This window comes from Labeo rohita, chromosome 15 (genome assembly GCF_022985175.1).
Source record: "Labeo rohita strain BAU-BD-2019 chromosome 15, IGBB_LRoh.1.0, whole genome shotgun sequence".
NCBI classification, from domain to species: domain Eukaryota; kingdom Metazoa; phylum Chordata; class Actinopteri; order Cypriniformes; family Cyprinidae; genus Labeo; species Labeo rohita.
In genome coordinates, this window is record NC_066883.1 from 36303521 (window position 1) to 36325948 (window position 22428).

The 22428-nt window shown below is 29.4% G+C and overlaps 1 protein-coding gene across 2 annotated transcripts in view; it reads left to right on the forward strand.

Annotated features, from left to right (window-relative positions):
- Positions 1-17458, forward strand: part of pdgfd (platelet derived growth factor d) — a 39579-nt gene extending 22121 nt beyond the window's left edge. For both annotated transcript variants that reach the window (XM_051130206.1, XM_051130207.1), the window contains exons 4-7: positions 6005-6058; positions 7810-8005; positions 10498-10712; positions 16746-17458. In XM_051130206.1, the coding sequence (XP_050986163.1) occupies positions 6005-6058; positions 7810-8005; positions 10498-10712; positions 16746-16874 (594 nt within the window). In that variant the 3' untranslated portion in view covers positions 16875-17458. The remainder of the gene's footprint in view (positions 1-6004; positions 6059-7809; positions 8006-10497; positions 10713-16745) is intronic.
- Positions 17459-22428: the final 4970 nt, after the last annotated feature.

A 22428-nucleotide genomic window follows, 5' to 3' on the forward strand; every position in this document is an offset into this window, starting at 1 on the left:
GCTGTATTGAATAATATATAAACATATTTCTCATAAAATGTGTTTGATCTGTGCAGATTTCTCTCCTGATTCAGACCAGACCACTTTTTCCCTAGAGGAAGAGTTATTATGGATTATGGATTTTTAGTCAAAAGCAATGGTTTGAAGTTAAAAACAACTTCATTATAGCTTTGTTTTTGCAAGATGTTAATTGATGGACTGGAGTGGTTTGGATTACTTGTGGATTATTGTGATGTTTTTATCAGCTGCTTGGACTCTCATTCTGACGGCACCCATTCACTACAGAGGATCCGTTGGTGAGCATGTTAATGGCACAAACAGATGTGGAAGTTTTCTACAGGATGATTATGATGTGTTTGTTTCATAGGCTTTCTTTAAGCATTGTTTCACGTTCTTGTAAAATGCAGTCCTCTTTCCAACATTGATGTTTGTTTAGCTTTTCTTTTGGGATTAGTGGATGTTTGTATATCATAATTGTGTTTTTTTTTGTTCAGGGTCTTTAATTATAATTACAGAACTTTCCTTGAATGTTTTTAGGATTTGCATCTTTGATGTTCATTGTCGTAAACTAACAATGCATGAGGGGTTTTAGTTTATGTATGTGACCCTGGACCACAAAACCAGTCATGAGTATCACAGGTATATTTGTAAAAAAATAGCCAACAATACATTGTATGGGTCAAAATGATCGTTTTTTTCTTTTATGCCAAAAATCTTTAGGATGTTAAGTAAAGATCATGCTCCATAAAGATATTTTGTAAATTTCTTTCCGTAAATATTTCAAAACTTAGTTTTTGATTAGTAATATGCATTGCTAAGAACTTCATTTGGACAACTTTTCTCAATATTCAGCTTTTTTTGCATTTTCAAATTGTTGCATCTCGACCAAATATAGTCCTATTCTCTTCTAATCTTAATTTAAAAAATACTGGTTTTGTGGTCTGAGGTCACATTTGTTATTTGGTTTTCTGTCAGAGGCATGTTGACCTAAATCAAGATCATTTCAGCCATGATATGAATTCAGTATTCACGTTCTTTTGAGAAAATCCATGTCACAATTCCCAAATCAACTTCACAGATTTCATTCTCCTGTTTTAAAGTGTTATTTAATTTTTAAATTTCTAATATCTGAATATCCAGCAGGACGTAATGTTCCTGTATCATTGAATTTCGATTTTATTCATGGGATTTACTGTAGGGAAAATATATGCATGATTATAAAGTGCATGTAAATTAGTGTAATAAGTTTTGTGGGGGGTAAGATATGTTAATGTTTCTGACTCAGAAGTGAATTTAGTTTGTTTTGGATCTGAATAGAATCTAAAGTGACTTCTTTTCTGCAAAAAAAGTGAATTGGCTTTTCTGAGGAGAATCAAAAATGAATTCAGATCACTTGACAAAGAACTTTAGATGTAAATGTACATCTTTTGTGAACTTATTTAGAAGTGAATTTAGATCATTTCCCAAAAAGCATTAGTTTTTTTCTGTAAAGTGAATCAGAAGTGAATTCAAATTGCTTTGCATCTGAAGAGAATCCAAAATGGTTGATTTGGGGAAGAGAATCAGAAGTGAATTCTGTTCTTTTCCTGAAGTGAATCAGAATTCATTTCAGATTCTCTTCCACAAATCAACCATTTTGGATTAGAATCTAACGTGACTTTAGTTCTTTTCTGCCAAAAAAAAAAAGTGAATTGGGTTTCCTGAGGAGAATCAAAAAATGAATTCAGATCACTTCACAAACAACTTTAGATGTAAATTCACATCTTTAGTGAACTTATTTAGAAGTGAATTAATTTCTTATTCTAATAAGTTTCAAAAGCATATTAGGAATCAGTAGTGACTTTAGCTTTTTTGCTGAAGAGAATTAGAAGTGAATTCAGATAATTTCCCAAAGAGCATCAGCATCAGATTTTTTTTTTTTCTGTAAAGTAAATCAGAAGTGAATTCAAATCGCTTTGGATCTGAAGAGAATCTAAAATGATAGATTTGGGGAAGAGAATCAGAAGTGAATTCTGTTCTTTTCCTGAAGTGAATCAGAAGTCAATTCAGATCAATACCCAAAGAGCATCAGAAATGAACAAATATTGCTTCCTGAACAGAATTAAAAGTTTTTTTTTTTTTTTTTTTGTAAACAATCAGAAGTGAATTTAGTTTGCTTTGGATCTTAATAGAATCTAAAGTGACTTTAGTTCTTCTCTAAAAATAAAGAGAAGTGAATTGGATTGGATTACTTTCCTAAGGAGAATAAAAAATGAATTCAGATTACGTAACAAAGAGCATCAGAAGTAAATTCAGTTCACTTCCTAAATGGAACTAGAAGTGATTCTAATTCTGTGGGTCTAAAGTGCTTTTAGTTTATTTCCTCGAGAATGAGAAATTCCCAAATCAACTTCACAGATTTCATTCTCCTGTTTTAAAGTGTTATTTAATGTTTAAACTTCTAACCTAAGGTTAATGTAAAGTTTAAATATTTAACTTAAGTGCTGTATTGAATAATATATTAACATATTTCTGAGTGAGACTGAATATGCAGCACATAATGAATTTCAGTTCTGTTCATGGAATTCCATTATCGTAGAGAAATATGCATGATTATAAAGTGCATGCAAATTAGTGTAATAAGCTTTGTAGTTGGTAAAATATATTAATGTTTCTGAACAATATCTCCTACAAAGGATTAGAAATACAATATGAACAGATATTATTGTGTGTCAAAGTAACTTCTTGCTATTTTAATACATTTTTAAAAGGCAATTTAATCTTGTGATGCTCTAAAATTGTGCATTCAGTCTGAATTGAGCCTTTTCATGAATCTTTGCTATAATGTAATATTTTTCTCCACCCACATAACCATGGGTAAGTCAGCAGAAACTTAATTTCAGAGGTAGAGCATGTTATTATATTTCGATGAAAGGTAATTTTCCTTTCAAAACAACATGCGCTGATGAATCCTGCACAATGAGTCCAGGAACATGTTTAGAAGGTAAACAGAGTCACATGGTTGAACCCTGCAGCTGCTGGACGTCAGGTTCAGGGGTGGCAGTTTGTTTCGGCCTGATCCGTCATGTGTAATTCCCTGAATCTGCGGTATTCCTGACATTTCCACATTCCCGCTCTGCTCCGGACGTCTCTGTAGGACACCAGCAGAAGGTCTCGCTCTGTGTGTTTGTGTGTGTGACATCAGAGGCCGTAGAGACGTTATCTCTGATGGGAAACATCATCATAACAGACCGCCCGCGACCTCTGACCTCCTTCTATTGTTTGCATTGCCACAGGAGCAGATTTATGTAACGAGACTGGCAGTACAGGGAAGTGTATTTTCATAGCATATGGAGGTTTTAAAGTAAACTGCAGGGGAAAATAGAGAACATGTCAGTCTTCAGACTTTTGCACTTTTAATTTTTTTTAAATACAGTATGTATTGAAGTTATTTTGGGTCTTAGAATTTTAGTTAAAGCTGTCTTTCTTAAAGTCCCAGTGTAAAGTTTTTTGGCTTTTAGCATGAATGTTACAGTAGCCTTAAGGTTATCTATAAGCTAGTGTGCTCCAAAACAATGACAAAATTTGCATTTAGAAGATATACGCATTCAAAACTTTGTCTCTAGCTTCCACCAATATGGATCAATGATTTTGATGACATCACCCTGCACTTCAGCTTCTCATCGAACTTTGTCCAATCAAATGCTCTCTAGAATCCGAAGTGCCCCGCCCTCTACTCTATAAATAGAGGCTGAAGCTGTGATATAAACTAAACGCTACTGGCTATTAAAAAAGGGGGCGTGGCTACTTGATATGTTCCGCCCTGTTTTCCTGTTTCACTTGAAATTACGTTAACACATAAAATGCTTTTGGACCTTTAATGCTTTTAGTTTTAGTATCAACAACTATACAATAGTTTCTTTTTTTTTCATTTGTGACCCTTGACCACAAAACCAGTCATAAGGGCCATTGAGATTTATACATCATTTGAAAGCTGAATAAATAAGCTTTCCACTGATGTGTGGTTTGTTTATTTGTTTTGTTGTTGGTTTGTTAGGATAGGACAATATTTTGCTGAGATACAACTATTTGGAAATCTAGAATCTGAGGGTGCAAAAAAATCAAAATATTGAGAAAATCGCCTTTAAAGTTGTCCAAATGAAGGTCTTAGCAATGCACATTGCTAATAAAAAATTAAGTTTGGATAAATTAACTGTAGGAAATTTAAAAATATTTTCATGGAACATGATCTTTAATATCCTAATGATTTTTGGCATTAAAAAAATGTATAATTGTGAAACACACAGTGTATTGTTGGCTATTGCTACAAATATACCCATGCTGTTTACGACTGGTTTTGTGGTGCAGGATCACATTTTAGTATGATTTATTTATTTTTAACCACAGGATTAAAAAAAAAAAGTTTTTAGTTTTTGTTTATTTTTGTGTTTTATATGAGCTTTTAAAATGAGTTCCAACATATGAAAATTTTAAAGGAAACTGCAATGAAAAATTGAGAAGTCAGTCTTCAGACCAAGGTTGTTATACTTTTGCACTTATAAAATACATTTTTTATTTTATTTGTTTGTTTTAGTCTTTGAATATTATTTTTTAAATTATAATGACATTTGTTGTATCATTCTTTAAATGTTAAAATATATTTGACAACTCCTTGTAGTTTATTTAATTTCAGTTTCCACTGTTTTTTTTTTTTTTAAGTATAGTTTTTAGTTTAATTTTGCAATTATTTTATTTTTTGCTTTCTAAAATGAGAATGAGAAATTCCCAAATCAACTTCACAGATTTCATTCTCCTGTTTTAAAGTGTTCTTTAATTTTTACATTTCTAACCTAAGGTTAATGTAAAGTTTAAATATTTAAATTAAGTGCTGTATTGAATAATATATATATATATTTCTGAGTGAGACTGAATATGCAGCACATAATGAATTTCAATTTTGTTCGTGGAATTCCATTATTGTAGAGAAATGATATGCATGAAGTGCATGCAAATTAGTGTAAAAAGTTTTGTGGTTGGTAAAATACATGAATGTTTCTGAACAATATCTCTTACAAAGGCTGCCTTTATTTGATAAAATATACAGTATGAACAGATATTATTGCACTTTAAAGTAACTTCTTGCTATTTTAATACATTTTAAAATGCAGTTTATTCTTGTGATGCTCTAAAATTGTGCATTCAGTCTGAATAATGTCCTTTTTTTATGCATTTTTTGTTTAATTTTGCATTATTTCATTTTTTTGATTTCTAAAATGTTTAAAAATGCGTGTTCACTGCATATGGATGTTTTTAAGTTCTATTTGAACTATTTTATTTCTATACTTTTAATTCTATTTTTTCTTTTTTTCTCTCAAAGTTAAAATTCTTGCAGTTTCAGTATAGACATCTATACTTAAATTATTTCATTTTAATATGTATAGTTTTTAGTTCAGCGTATGAAGGTTTTTAAAGTTTCATTCATTTCTTTCAGTATCGACCACCTTAATAGTCATTTTAGTTTTCCAACCACTGTTTAAAAGTAAGTTTTACATTTTTTAGTAAATTATTTTGCATTTTAATATACAAAAATAGTTTTTATATAAATGATCGTTGCAAATACAACAACAAACACCGTTCTCAACACGCTCGTTAAATTCTGTCCATCTCTCTCTCTCCTCATTATTGCTGAATAACAGTGGACGTGCATTGATGATCTTGTTAATTCGGGTCTCACGATGGTTGTGTAATGTTGACCTGGCGTTTACGGTCGGTTTTAAATGTCAGGGCTGTGATGTCTGTAGCTCCGCCTCCTCAGTCGGTGACTTCATGACTAATGATTCTCGTCTGAGCGATGGTGTTTGTGGAGCTGATTGCTGCTGCGTGTCAAGAGTGTTTCCAGTCAGGATTTATCAGCGCACATAATGACTTTCCCAGATTTCCCTCAGCGCTGATGTTAAATACAGGAATTCCTGTGACAAATTAATGAAATTGTTTCAAAAGATTGAAATCTCTGTGTGTTTTCCAGGACAGCTCACCTCTCGCGTCTCTCACCAACTGGGAAGCAGTTACAATGATGTCAGTAAGTATTACACACTAGTGTTGGACGATAAAAGTATCGCGATACCCTGCTTTTAAAAACGGTATGATTCCACATTTTACTAGCACCGGTACTTTAAGAATGCATTTTAATAAGAGCCGTATTTCTGCGCGTCTGTGTTAGTGAATGGCGCAGATGCACAGTTTTGTTTACTACACACATACGCGTCACGCTCACAGTGTTTTCAGACTCTGCCGCCTCAATATATAAGTACATGAAAAACACAGAAAACTATCGTCATATAATGAAGACCCTAAAGGTCTTCACAGCAACCTGTCAAAATAAAAGTTCAATTTAACTAGACAGTCAGAAATATATTAATATATTACTTAATGCAAACATAGTACTACTACTAATAATAAAAATAAATAAAAACGAATAATTAAAAATATTATTAAAACAACGTTTAAGGAATATTTACCAGAAAAAATTATTTACCAGAATTTATTTACCAGACAATTGTAAATATACAACACAGTATTTCTGAATAAATAAATAAATAAATAAAAAGGATTCTTCATCAAATCTCATTATCCTTTATAAATTCATTAGACATGCTTTTGATAATTAAAATGTAATGAAACAATTAAAATAGAATCCAGAAAATTAATGGAAAACAGAGATTCACAAACAAAACTGAATTTGAGAAAAATAAAAATAATATTAGTATAGTAATTTTTGTTAAACTTTTAATAAATTACTGTTAAATTCTACATGTTTTAATGATTTAAATTAATTAGAGATGCTTTCTGATAAATATTTTTTAATGTAACCATTAAAATAGAGTCTAGATAAATTAAAATGGAATTTAGGTAAAAATAAAACAGATTTCATAGGGCCCTCTTTATTGTGTCTCTGTTTTATTGTAGTTGTCCTTTAGTTTGTTCCTTGCATATAAATTAAATTAAAGGTAATTTATTTTATATAGTGCTTTTATTTATATATATATATATATATATATATATATATATATATATATATAGATATATTTATTTATTTATTTATTATTTTTATTTATTTATTTGTAGTATTCTTCCTTCATGGTCCATAAATTAAAGTTTTTTTTTTTTTTAATATAGCAGTTTATTTGTTTTATTTATTTGAACAATTCTTCCATCATGGTTCATAAATCAAATGTAATTTATTTTATATGGTGCTTTTATTTATTTATTTATTTATAGTATAGGTTCTTATTAATAACAGACAAAATAACAAAAAATGACTATGTAATGATATAAATTGTTGTTGTGAAATAAAATTACTATATCATTAAATTATATATATATATATATATATATATATATATATATATATAAAATAATATATATATTTTTTTTTTTTTTTTTTCAAATGGGCATGAAATGCTTTGTTTTAAGAGATAAAATAACTATGATCTCCATTTGGATCATCTATGATTCATTTACTTTTCCTGGTGTTCTATGTTTTTTCGTAGTATCGGTTCTGTAATGGTATCGTAATATTTTAATCAGGTATCGTATCAAAGTCAAAATTTTGGTATTGTGACAACACTATTACACACTACTACATGATTAAACATTGGCTTTTTAATTGAATTTCAGTATTCAGAAATCACTTGTCACAAATCAGTTCCGTATGACATTATATCTTCAGTAAATCAAAAAAGGAGATGTTTAGCAGAATGTTCACACTGCTCTGTGTGTTATAGGAAAGTGAGTTTTTACAGTCTGAATTTCATGTCTGTATCTTTGTAGGATTTTGGGCAGGTTCCTGGGACGGACACACCGTTGTCTGCGGCCGCGCTGGACAGCGACATCTCCAGCGTCAGCACGGTGGAGGAGTTACTGAGACACATGAACCCCTTCACCTGGCAGGAAGACCTGGAGCAGCTCTACACGCACACACACTACTACAGACCACGAACCTTCCACACCGACCGCAAACACAAACGTGAGTCACACACTCACACACATTTACTTAGCTATCTAAATGGGGACATTACATAGACTTCTATTGTTTTTACAGATCGTTATACATTTTCTAACCTAAACCTACCCCTCCCAAAACACTTTCTGCATTTTTACAATTAAAAAAAGCTTTGGTTTACAAATGAGGACGTCTCCAAAGGGATGATTTTGGAGATTTTGTTCACTTTTAAGTACAAATTTGTCCCCAAAATATGCTTAAGTAGGTACACACACACACACACACACACACACACAACATTAAATTGACTATGTTTTGATACAAAATAAATAAACCACAATGATTTAATTTCTTGATGTACATTAACTTTTTTGTTAACTATTTTAGTTAATTGACTTGAATTAATAGATAATTTTTTTGTAATTAAATTATATTATTTTTAGCAGCTAAAAAATATCAAACAGATAAGGTCATACATCTAATATTAAAATGTGAATGTACTGATTTTGAGTAAAATAAGAGGATTCTGGGAAATTAGGTATTCTTTAATAATGTTCATAAATTAAAGGTAATTATTTTATATAGTGCTTTATTTTATTTATTTATTTATTTATTTATTTGTTTGTTTGTTTATTTGAAGTATTATTTCATCATAGTTTATAAATTAAAGACAATTCATTTTATGTAGTGATTTATGTATGTATGTATGTATGTATTTATTTATATCTGTGAACTATTCTTCCATCATGGTTCCGAAATCAAAGGTAATTTATTTTATATAGTGATTTATTTATTTATTCATTTATTTATTTGAACTATTCTCCCAACATGGTTCATAAATTTTATATAGTGCTTTTATGTATTTATTTATAGTATTTATCCATCATGGTTCAGATTTTTTAAAGGTTTTTTATTTTATATAGTGCATTATTTATTTATTTATTTATTTGTTTATTTGAACTGTTCTTTCAACGTGGTTTATAAATTTAAAGGTAATTTATTTTATATAGTGATTTATTCATTCATTTATTTATTTATTTATTTGAACTATTCTTCCATCATGGTTCATAAATTAAAGGTAATATATTTTATATAGTGCATTATTTATTTGTTTATTTGAAGAACTCTTCCATCGTAGTTCATGAATCAAAGGTATTTTATTTTATATAGTGCTTTATTTATTTATATAATTATTTATTTATAGTATTCTTCCATTATTGTTCATAAATTAAAGGTAATATATTTTATATAGTCCATTTATGTATTTATTTATTTATTTATATACTTATTTATTTATCTATCCATCATGGTTCAGAAATCAAAGGTATATTATTTTATTTTATATAGTCCATTTATTTATTTATTTTATTTATTTATTTGTATTATTCTTCCATCATGGTTCAGAAATCAAAGGTATTTTATTTTATATAGTGCTTTTATTTATTTATATAATTATTTATTTATAGTATTCTTCCATCATTGTTCAGAAATTAAAGGTAATATATTTTATATAGTCCATTTATTTATTTATTTATTTTATTTATTTATAGTATTATTCTGTCATGGTTCAGATATCAAAGGTATTTTATTTTATATAGTGCTTTTATTAATTAATTAATTAATTAATTTGAACTATTCTTCCATCATTGTTCATAAATTTAAGGTAATTTATTTTATGTAGTGCTTTATGCATTTATTTATTTGATGAAGTATTCTTTCAGATCATTTATCTAATACATAAATTATATGTTTTTATATTTTTGTATTCTGAGTAAATTAGAGGATTCTGGGAAGTTAAGTTTCATAGTTGTCTAGAAATTAAAATTATGAAATTAAATTTATTTTTTATGTGTTTTTTTTTAAGGTTATTTACAGAAGTATTTTCATTAATAATGGAATATAATATATATATTTTATATATAATTGATATATATATTATTTATATATATATTATACACACGCAAAGCTATACTACTATACTAAAAACACATTTTCTTGAATTCATTTAAATTCTACTGTCTTGAACTCAAATTTGAAACATTACTTTTTATTCGGTTCCTCTTCAGGAATTTAATTTTAAAGGGATTTTTAACTTAGTTCTACATGGCAGACACACACACACACAGACAGTGCAGAGACAGGCACCGTTAACCATTCTCTGTTTTTATGAGGCAGACTGAGGTGATTTCCTCCCGTCTCTTCATTTATACCTCCCTTCCTCTCTGTCCATCCAGAACAGATTGCGATTATGTGAGTCATAAGTGAGGAAAAAAAATCCAAAACAACACTGGAATGTTCTTACACATACACACGCGCACACACACACCTTCACAAAGTACACACACACACACTGACCTTGTGGCCTGAAACGTTGTAGGTTTTAAACGACTTTCCCAAGAGGAGAGTATGTTTGTTAGGGTTTGTACCGACTACTTGTTTTTACTAGGATCAGGATGTAATTCCATGTTTACTATGGCTGTAGTAAACCCATCTATCTCACTCTGTTTCGCTCTCAGTTGATCTGGACCGTCTCAATGACGACGTTAAGCAGTACAGCTGCACGCCGCGCAATTTCTCGGTGAATCTCCGTGAGGAGCTGAAGGCCACCAACTCTGTGTTTTTCCCACGATGCCTCCTGGTGCAGCGCTGTGGGGGAAACTGCGCCTGCGGCACTGAAAACTGGAACTCCTGCAGCTGCAGTGCCGGAAAAACCGTGACGAAACTACACGAGGTATCCCACAGTGCACTCTGATAAATGACTGTTTCCAAACAGGTTTCCCAAATACTCCCTCTGTCTGCCATTGGTTGGTCAGACAGATAGTCCCGCCCCCAAACTCATGCCATTGGTTGAGTCCAGTGATTGATGAAATACACAAATCAAATACTCAGGTATTAGATGCTCTAATAAAATATTACTCTAGTAAAAGTATAAGTACTACTTTTTCATTTCAATTGAATAATAGTACAAAATGTACTTACTGTAAGTAATTAATGTAAAAACTGTTGACTGATAAACTAGGCTTATGTATTCCAACCAGCTGTAGTCAATAAGAGATTAATGCAGAAATTTAATATAAAACTATATACATATATATTTTATTTATTTATTTATTTTTCAAGTTAGAATTTATTTTTATTTTTTTTTCTTTTTACTATAATTCTAGTTATTACATTTTTTATTTGGTAATTTTTGTCCTGTTTGTGGAAAAAAAAAAAAAAAAAAAAAAAAAAATATATATATATATATATATATATAATGTATATATAATGTATATATAATTTTAATATTTTAGTATCATATTATTTTAATTATTTTAGTATCATTGATCAGTTTTTGTTAATATTTTGAGTTTAGTTAAGTTGTGGTAATTTTGGTTTTGCTTTTTTAAAAAAAATATCTGTGTAGTTTTTATTAATTTTTATTTATTAGTTTTAGTTTATTTAAACCAAATAAAACAAATTAAATATGTGATGAAATTGTAATTTTTATATTAAGTTTAATAAATAATTTTTTATTATTTCAGTTCAGAATTTGATTCACAGGAAATATGTTTTGATACAAAATATACATTTACAAAAAAATAAAATAAAAATTTCCTTGATGTACATTAACCATTTTAGTTAATTTAGTTAATTTATTATTTTTATTATTTTATCTTTGTTAGCGTATAGAAATATCACATTTTGTACTTTATAAAACTTTATACATTAGCATATTTGTATATTTGAATATACTGATTTTGAATAAAATTAGAGGATTCTGGGAAATGAAGTTTCTTAAATTTAATTTATTTTATATTTATATTTTATTTTATTTATATTTATTTAAATGCTGTATTCTTACATAGTTGATTTATTTTATCTAATAAATAAATTACTTATTAATTATTATTAATTATTTATTTATTCTATTTATTTGGAATAAATATTGAATTAATTGCTGAAATAACAACTTTAATGTTTAATTTAATAAATAACTTTTTATATAATTTCAGTTAACATTTATTTCCAGTAACATTTTTTTTAAAATTAATTAGTTATTTTACTTTAAATTGCCCACCTTGTACAAACTGACACAAATGTACATCTATGGACAAAATGTATAAAAAAAATTTTTATTGACAGTAATCATGTTGATAAACTGCTTCTTGGCTTATTTTGTCACTAAACAGATCACTGAATCAAGTTGTTGACTCAAGAATCACTGCAGTCAGATCAGTCTGATTATGAAATCCAAATGAATCATTTAGTGCGAATTGTGAACCGATTCGCTTAAATGAATCAGCTCATTCAGGAACTGGATTTTGCTTTTGCGTCTCAAAGTGGGTGCAGACAAAAGTTAGTGTTTTGGCATGAAGTTTTGAGCATTTGTGTTTGTGTGTGCGGTAGACTTCTTGTATAGACATGAAATGTTGAATTGTATGTGTTTGTCAGAAGTGGCGTTTGTTTTTCCAGTGGAGTTTGAGCGAGTGAAGTGTGTGTTCCTCTCTCTGCTTATCAGCTGCAAACACACACATACTGTATATTGTGAGCTGAAACTGCAGCGTATCTCTCCATCCGTTCGCTTTCCATTATCCTATAGCTCACACACACTTTCTTTTTCCTTGTCTCCGTCTGCCTTCACTCGTTTCTCCGTCTGCTGCTGTTTTCCTCTGATCAGCTCTGACCAATGTGACGTTTGTTTGTGTGTCTGAGATTATCAGCAAATGACACATGAAATCCTTCGAGACACACACACACACACACACACACACACACACACACACATCACACTCTGACAGAGTAGTGTTTCATCTGAACTGATGACAGCAGTGAAGTGTGCTGTCTGTAACTGTTTTCTTTCCTTTTTTTAATGTTGTGAAATAACACAGTCACACACACACACACACACACACACACACTCAGGTTTAATAAATAATGTTACCTGAATCGTAAGGAATTTAATTTATCTGTGTAGGACAATATAGGAATATAGGTTTTATATCTATTTTTTATCTATTGAATTGAATTTCATTTTTTTTTCTTTTGTTTTTGTTGTGAACATTTTTATTAGTTTTATTCCCCAGTGTTTACTATGCTCAGTGTAGGTTATGTATTTATTTATTTGTTTTATTTTATTTTTTCTATTTTTATTCGTGTTTTTTAAGCTGCCAAGGTTGATATATAATATAATAAAATATAATATAGTACAATATTAGTTATATTTATTATTTTATAATTTAAATGTTTAACATGCTTATATTTTAAACATTCATTTTTAATCATTCATTTTTAATTTTAATAACTCATTTTAATCTTAAGTGTTACTGAAATACATTTTTTTTTTAATTAGAAGTTATTTATTTTTGTGGTAGTAACCATTTATGCCACAAAATAATGTTAAATTAAATTTTCCATGTAAATGTATTTTTTTTATTTTTTTTCTTAGAACAGTGGCTGATGTAAGTTGGAAAGGCATTACATTTTAATTTATAATTATTTTATATATTTTTATGTTTTGTTTTATTTGTATTTAATAAATTACATTTAAATATATATTTTGTATAAGTTTTAACTAAATGGAATATTTTTAAGTGTTACTGAAAAATATATATTTTTTTTAGATGGGATTTTTTTTTTTTTTTTTTTTTTGGTAGTAACCATTTATACCATGAATGAGTGTAGAATTAAATTGTCCATGTTATTTATTTATTTATTTATTATTTATGTAGTTTACAGTGGCTAATGTATGTATGTTTGAAAGGCATTACATTTTAATTTATTTATAATTATTTTCTATATTTTAATTTACTTTATAATATTTAATAAATTACATTTAAATGTATATTTTGTATAATTTTTAACCTTTTAACCAAATAAAACAAGCGAAATGTTTTTTTTTTTTTTTTTTTTTTTTAAACAGTGGCTGATGTATGTATGTTTGACATTTTTATTTGCTTTATAATATTTAAGAATTTACATTTAAATATATATTTTGTATCATTTTTAATCTTCTTTTAACCAAATGGAAGCTTCTTATGTGTTACTGAAATACGATAAAAAAAAACCTGGAAGTTATTTATTTTTTGTGGTAGTAACCATTTATACCACAAAATAACATTGAATTAAATTGTCCATGTTATTTATTTATTTATTTTGCTGATGTATGCTTGAGAAGCATTACATTTTAATTTATTTATTATAATTTTTTAAATATATTTTTATTTACTTTATAATATTTAATACATTTAAATATATGTTTTGTATAATTTTTAACTTTAAATATATAAAAATAGAAATTTTTAGACATTTATATAAATTATACATTCATTTACCAACAAAACTCTGATCATATGAAAACAAAAAAGATGCACTCAGATTAGTCCTTAATTTACATATATCAGATGATATGTAAGTCATATATAAGTCTTTCTAATGTCTTTACAAGATTTAGAGCATAGATTAGTGAGTTGTTCAGGTATCCTATAAGAGTTGTTTGTTTGTGACTCGGTCTGCGCTGTGTGTTTGTTGTTACCGTTTGACTCCGGTGAGAAAAAAGCAATAGAAAGTGTCTGAGCTTGGTTTATTGTGTTTTTATTATTTTGTGCTGGACAAATGCTTCATAACTCATATAAAACATCATCTGAGTTACTGTGGTACTGTAGATTCAGTAGCAGTGCAGGAAACACCTGAATAATATCTGTTGCACATCTCCAGCTCTGTGTACATTCATCCACATTCTGTTTTAACGTCATAACATATTAACACAATTAACTGAAGGCACACAAACTTAGTCAAATTTTAACCTGACCCAATCTAGTGTTAATTATTCGGAGTGAAGCCTCATAGGATGTGTCTGAGGCATTCTGGGAGTTGTAGTTGCATATAAACACCTGACATCAGCATGACCCAGACAGCTGCAGAGTGATTGACAGCTGTCACTGTGCTGTTGTCGTGTCGAATAACAGACTGTTACCCACGGCAACATCTGCTAAATGTGATTGGCTGCGGCTGTCTGTGCTGACTAATGTAAGACAGACACACACACACACAGATATATGAGCTTCAGTACATGTAGAGGTCAAGGGTCAAGGACGGATATCGATTGGTAAGCAAATCAATGAAGACAAATCGACTGATAAATCTTTTATTTCCTGCTCTGATCGAACAAATAAACAGCATTGCAGCTCCAGACACACCTGCAGCTTTGGCTTTGGTTATTTTGATACAGAATAAATATTGTAACACACTCTTACAGTCATTCTTATGAAATGTTCTGGGTTTATTTTTTATAAACAGCATATGTTGCCTAATACTATTTTTTTATTGCTGTTGATAAAATTTAGAGCCCGACTTTTAAGTTTCATTGTGTTTAGCAAGGTTTTTTTTTTTTTTTAATTTGTGATTTATTTTTCTATACTTTATTTTACCCCTAAATTAACATGTTTGGTTGGTATAGTTAGAAATAAATTAACTGAATTTATTAAGAACCAATTTTGCTGAATTTTTTTTTTTTTTTTTTTTGTTTGTTTGTTGAAAATTAGCTTAAAAAAATAATTAATTTGCATTGTTATTATCAATACAGAACATACTTAGCTGAGTTTATTTATTATTATACATTTTATTATACAATTAGTTGTGTGTATGTATGTGTGTGTGTGTATATATATATATATATATATATATACACGTTTGTTATAGTTAAGCAAAAATTGCTCAACTTATTTCATTTTTAATTATATATATATATTTATATACACACACACAAACACACACTGACCAAAATTATAAACGCTACACTTTTGTTTTTGCCCCCATTTTTCATGAGCTGAACTCAAAGATCTAAGACTAAGACTTTATGTACACAAAGATCCTTGCAACATGGGGCCGTGCATTATCATGCTGCAACATGAGGAGATGGTCACAATGGGCCTCAGGATCTCATCACGGTATCACTGTGCATTCAAAATGCCATCAATAAAATGCACCTGTGCTCGCTGTTCATAACATATGCCTGCCCATACCATAACCCCACTGCCACCATGGGCCACTCGATCCACAATGGTGACATCAGCAAACCGCTCACCCACACGGCACCATACACGCTGTCTGCCATCTGCCCTGTACAGTGAAAACCGGGATTTATCCGTGAAGAGAACACCTCTCCATAGTGCCATACGCCATCGAATGTGAGCGTTTGCCCACTCGAGTCGGTTACGACGGCAAACTGCAGTCAGGTCGAGACCCCGATGAGGACGACGAGCATGCAGATGAGCTTCCCTGAGACGGTTTCTGACAGTTTGTGCAGAAATTCTTTGGTTATGCAAACCAATTGTTGCAGCAGCTGTCCGGGTGGCTGGTCTCAGATGATCTTGGAGGTGAAGATGCTGGATGTGGAGGTCCTGGGCTGGTGTGGTTACAGGTGGTCTGAGGTTGGATGTACTGCCAAATTCTCTGAAACGCCTTTGGAGACGGCTTACAGTAGAAAAATAAACATTCAATTCACGGGCAACAGCTCTGGTTGGACATTCCTGCAGTCAGCATGTCAATTGCACGCTCCCTCAAAACTTGCAACATCTGTGGCATTGTGCTGTGTGTACACATATATATGTGTGTGTGTACAGATGTATATAGTTCAGTGGTTAAAGAACACATTTTTTCTGTATTTGTTTTTTAGGTTTTTAAACTGCTAAATGATTTGACTCATGTTTAGTTGTTAGTTAAGAGCAAAATATACTGAATTTCTCTTTTAATATTTCTTATATGTGTGTATGTATGTTGTCAGGTGCTGAAGTTTTCTCCAGGTCCGGGTTTCTACAAGACGAAAACACGTGCTCACTGGGTTCTAGAGGAGATTCACCTGCAGCATCATGAGAGATGTGACTGTGTGTGTCAGTCTAGACCGCCGCGATGAACACACATACACACACATACTGTACTCCATTCAGACATATATCTTCAGGTCATACTTCCACCTAAACACAAACCCTTTTAATAACACGAGACACACACTCGCGCACACAAGTCTTCAGTTTTCTGTCCAGCATTGGGAGACTCTGATATGTAGCTTCTCTGTTTCTTTTTTATTTTTATGGTTTAGATGTTATTGTGTCCAGTAAAGTCACATGGAGCTCACCAATGGAATGTAAACGAATATTAATGAGGCTTTTGCTCTCTGAGACCAATCAGAAGTCAGAGCTCCCTGAGGGGGGGCGGATCCTTCACCAATCTGATCCAATCCAGTGTTATTTATTAAAAGAACTGTCATTGTCTTTTTATATTTGTGCTCATGCTGTTGTATGTGGCTTTTGTTTTCATATTCTCTTTCTTGTCCGATCAAAGGTCATACTGGAGTGAATCTCATAAAAAGGTGTTCATTTCACCCCAAAATCAAAAGAAAGAAACATTGTTTAAATTAGATAAACAGCCTACTTTTAGGTCTGATATTTTTTATTTTGTTTGCATTAATTTATGACAAATAAACTCATTTAACCACTATGGATGCCTGTTTTGATCTTAAAAAAATGGGATTCTGTAAGTAATTTTGACTTCTGATATCATAAGAAAATTTCTCTGAATAATGGCTTAGCCATACTAATGAGAAATGTTCTTATAATTGAGTTTGACTTTTTATGAAAAATTAAGCCATTATGTGAATTACATGAAATTTCTCTATTAATTATGAGGAATATTTGAATTTTTATGAGAAACCAAGTTATTATAACACATTTTCCTCAAGGTAACTATGAGAACTATTTTAGTTTCTAATAAAACTTCATTATCATTATTACGTGGAAATCTCAGGTCATTATTATGAGAAATATTTGAATTTTTATGAAAAACTAAGGCATTAGCACATGATTTTTTTTCAGGTCGTGAGAAATTGACATTTTTGTTGGAAACTAAGTCATTAGTACATAAATTTAGTACATAAGTCATTATTATGAGAAATTTTGAATTTTTTTATATAAAACGAAGCCATTTGTACATTATTTTTTCACAAGTCATTTTTATAAGAAATTTTGACATTTTTATGAGAAACTAAGGCATTACTACATGAGTTTTTCTCAAGTCATTATTATGAGAAATTTAGAATTTTTATGGGAAATTAAGTCATTTTTATAAAAAATTTTGACTTTTTTATGAGAAACTAAGGCATTAGCAGGTGATTTTTTTTTCTCAGGTCATGAGAAATTTCTACATTTTTTTTTTTTTTTTTTATTGGAAACAAAGTCATTAGTACATGAATTTTCTCAAGTCATTATTATGAAAAATTTTGAAATTTGTATGGAAAACAAAGGCATTGCTATGTGTTTTCCCCCCACCCAAGTAATTATTATGAGAAATTTTAAAATTTTTATGGAAAACTAAGCCATTAGTACATTCTTTTTTTCACAAGTCATTTCTGTGAGAAAAGTCATTACTACATGATTTTTTCTCAAGTCATTATCATGAGAAATATTTGAATTTTTACAAGAGTTGTTAGTACATACATTTTTGTCATTATTATGAGAAAATTGAAAATTTTGTATGGGACACAAAGTCATTACTACATGATTTTTTCCTCAAGTCATGATTATTAGAAATATTTGAAATTTACATGAGAAAATAAGTCAATACTACATGATTTTTTTCTCAAGTCATTATTATGAGAAATGTACAATTTTTGTATGAGAACCTAAGTACTACATGATTTTTTTTCTCAAGTCATAAATATTTGAGAACTTTTGAAATTTATAAGTCATTATGAGAAATATTTGAAATTTTATGAGAAACTAAGGCATTAGCATGTGATTTTTTTTTTCTCAGGTCATGAGAAATTTAGACATTTTTATTGGAAACTAAGGCATTACTACATGAGTTTTTCTCAAGTCGTTATTATGAGAAATTTAGAATTTTTATGGGAAATTAAGTCATTTTTAAAAGAAATTTTGACTTTTTTATGAGAAACTAAGGCATTAGCAGGTGATTTTTTTTTCTCAGGTCATGAGATATTTATACATTTTTTTTTATTGGAAACAAAGTCATTAGTATATGAATTTTTCTCAAGTCATTATTATGAGAAATGTAGAAATTTGTATGGGAAACTAAGGCATTACTACGTGTTTTTTCCCCAAGTCATTATTATGAGAAATTTTAGAATTTTTATGGGAAACTAAGTCATTACTATATGATTTTTTCTCAAGTCATTATTATTAGAAATTTTAAATTTTTTTATGTAAAACTAAGCCATCTGTACATAAATTTTTCACAAATTATTTTTATAAGAAATTTTGACATTTTTATGAGAAACTAAGGCATTAGCACGTGTTTTGTTTTTCTCAGGTCATGAGAAATGTAGACATTTTTTATTGAAAACTAAGTCATTAATACATGAACTTTCTCAAGTCATTATTATGAAAAATTTAGAGATTTGTATGGGAAACAAAGGCATGACTACATGATTTTTCATTATGAGAATTTTTGATTTTTTTTATGTAAAACTAAGCCATTAGCACATACATTTTTATCAAGTCATTTCTATAAAAAAAATTTGACATTTTTATGGTAAACTAAATCATTAGCACATACATTTTTCTCAAGTCATTATTCTGAGAAATTTTTAAATTTGTATAGAAAAAGTCATTACTACATTAATTTTTCTCAAGTCATTATTAGAAATATTAGAATTTTTATGAGAAACTAAGTCATTACTACATGAATTTTTCTTAAGTCATTTATATGGGAAATTTTGAAATTTACATGGGAAACTGTCAATACTAGATTTTTTCTCAAGCCATTATTATGAGAAATATTTGAATTTTTACAAGAGTTATTAGTTATTATTATGACATTTTTATGTCATTATTATGAGAAATTTAAAAATTTTTGTATGGGAAACTAAGTACTACATGATTTTTTTTCTCAAGTCATTAATATGAGAACTTTTGAAATTTGTAAGTCATTTTGTAAGTCATTATGAGAAATATTTGAATTTTTATTGGAAACTAAGTCATTAGTACATTAATTTTTCTCAAGTCATTATTATGAGAAATTTAGAATTTTTTATATAAAACCAAGCCATTTGTACATTATTTTTTTACAAGTCATTTTTATAAAAAATTTTACATTTTTATGAGAAACTAAGGCATTACTACATGATTTTTTCTCAAGTCATTATTATGAGAAATATTTTAATTTTTATGAGAAAATATGAGAAACCAAGTCATTAGTACATAAATTTAATCTTGTGTCATTATTATGAGATATTTAGAAAATTTATGGGAAACTAAGTCTTTACTACATGATTTTTTTCTCAAGTCATTATTCTGAGAAATATTTGAATTTTTATGGGAAACAAAGACATTACGACATTAATTTTTCTTAAGTGATTATTATGAGAAATTTTTATGGGAAACAAAGTCATTATTATAAGACGTTTTTAAATTTTTACAGGTAACTCATTACATCAAATTTCTCAAATCATTATTATGACAAAGTTTGGATTTTTTTTTTTTTATGAGAAATGCATTACATGAAATTTTATTAAATCATTATGAGAAATATTTGAATTTTTGCAAGAAACTAAATCATTATTTTGGGACATTTGGGAATATCTGAAGTCATTACATGACATTTTCACATTATAAAAAGAAGCTTTTTTATTCTAGGAGCTTTTTCCCCCTAACTGGTCCTAAAAATAGGACTTATTTTCTTCCAGCAAAAACTTTTTTTTTTGTGGTAAAATATGGCCTGAACATGTTCTTGTCAGATTTCATGACTTTAAAACACAAATGAAAACAAAAGGGACCAAGAAAAAAAACACACACACAGAGTTGGGCCCCAGGAGTAGATGAAAGTGGTCTGTTGATGTTTCATAAGCCAACAAAAGCACTTCATAACGCATATTTGTACTCATAGAATTGTCTTGTATATTTATTCAGATGACGTGATGTTCTCCGTCTTTTCTCTCTGTTCACCGCGATCCGTAATGATGGGCTCCAGCAGCGCGCGCCCCCGGACTCTCCTTCATCCCGCTGTAAATCCGCGCGTTTTCCTCTGTTCCCTGATCTGAGTTTAATTTAGCGGCTGTGGCGGAGCGTGGCGCGGCCCTGCGGGACTCGTTCATTCTGCAGTAAGCCGCGGTACAGCGGGAGCACCGCGCCGCAGGGACGGATGTTGACAGTGTGGATTTAGCCTTTAATTGCGAGGCTTTAAAGTGCTTTTATTAAACTTTAAGACACGCAAAATGAAACCAATGATTCTTTCTGGTCTGTGGAGTAGAGAGCGTCTCACGTCATTGAGTCTCTGTCGGAGCAGTGCGCATGTCTGATGCATAGAATTCAAGTTCTAATTCAACTTTTGTTCGGGACTTTCTTTGGGGTTCACAAATGTCAGTACTGGTGTGTTCATTTATGAGTTGAACGCACGTGAACGACAGCAGAAGTCGTAATTGTGAGTGGAAAATTTGAGGGTCATTATTATGAGAAAATTTTGAATTTGTAAGAGAAACTAAATCATTACTACATTAATTTTTCTTATGTCATTTTCATGAGAAGCTAAGGCATTACTACATGATTTTTTTCTCAAGTCATTATTATGAGAATTTTTTATTGGAAACTAAGGCATTAGCACATTCATTTTTCTCAAGTTATTATTTTGAGAAATTGTTGAATTTGTATGAGAAACTAAATCATTACTACATGAATTTTTCTTGCTCATTTTTATGAGAAATGTACACATTTTTATAAGAAGCTAAGTCATTACTACATGATTTTTTTCTCAAGTCATTATTATGAGAAATTTTGAAATTTTTATTGAAAACTAAGTCATTAGCACTTTAATTTTTTCTCAAGTCATTATTATGAGAAATATTTAAATTTTTATGGGAAACAAGTCAATACTACATGAGAATGAGAAATTATGAGAAATTTAGACATTTTTCAAGTCATTAGCAAATGTTTTTTTCTTAAGTCATTAAGAGAAATTTTTTAATTCGTAAGAGAAACTAAGTCATTAGCACATTTTTTTTCCTCAAGTCATTATTATGAGAAATATTTGAATTTTTATTGGAAACGTAAGTCATTACTACATGAATTTTTCTTATGTCATTTTATGAGAAATGTACAAATTTTTATTAGAAGCTAAGGCATTACTACATGATTTTTTCTCAAGTCATTATTATGAGAAATTTAGAAATTTTTATTGGAAACTAAGTCATTAGCACATTAATTTTTTCTGAAGTCATTATTATGAGAAATATTTGAATTTTTATGGGAAACGTAAGTCATTACTACATGAATGTTTTTTATGTCATTTTTATGAGAAATGTACAAATTTTTATTAGAAGCTAAGGCATTACTACACGTTTTTTTCTGGAGTCATTATTCTGAGAAATATTTGAATTTTTATGGGAAACATAAGTCATTACTACATGAATTTTTCTTACATCATTTTTATGAGAAATGTACTAAGCTAAGGCATTTCTA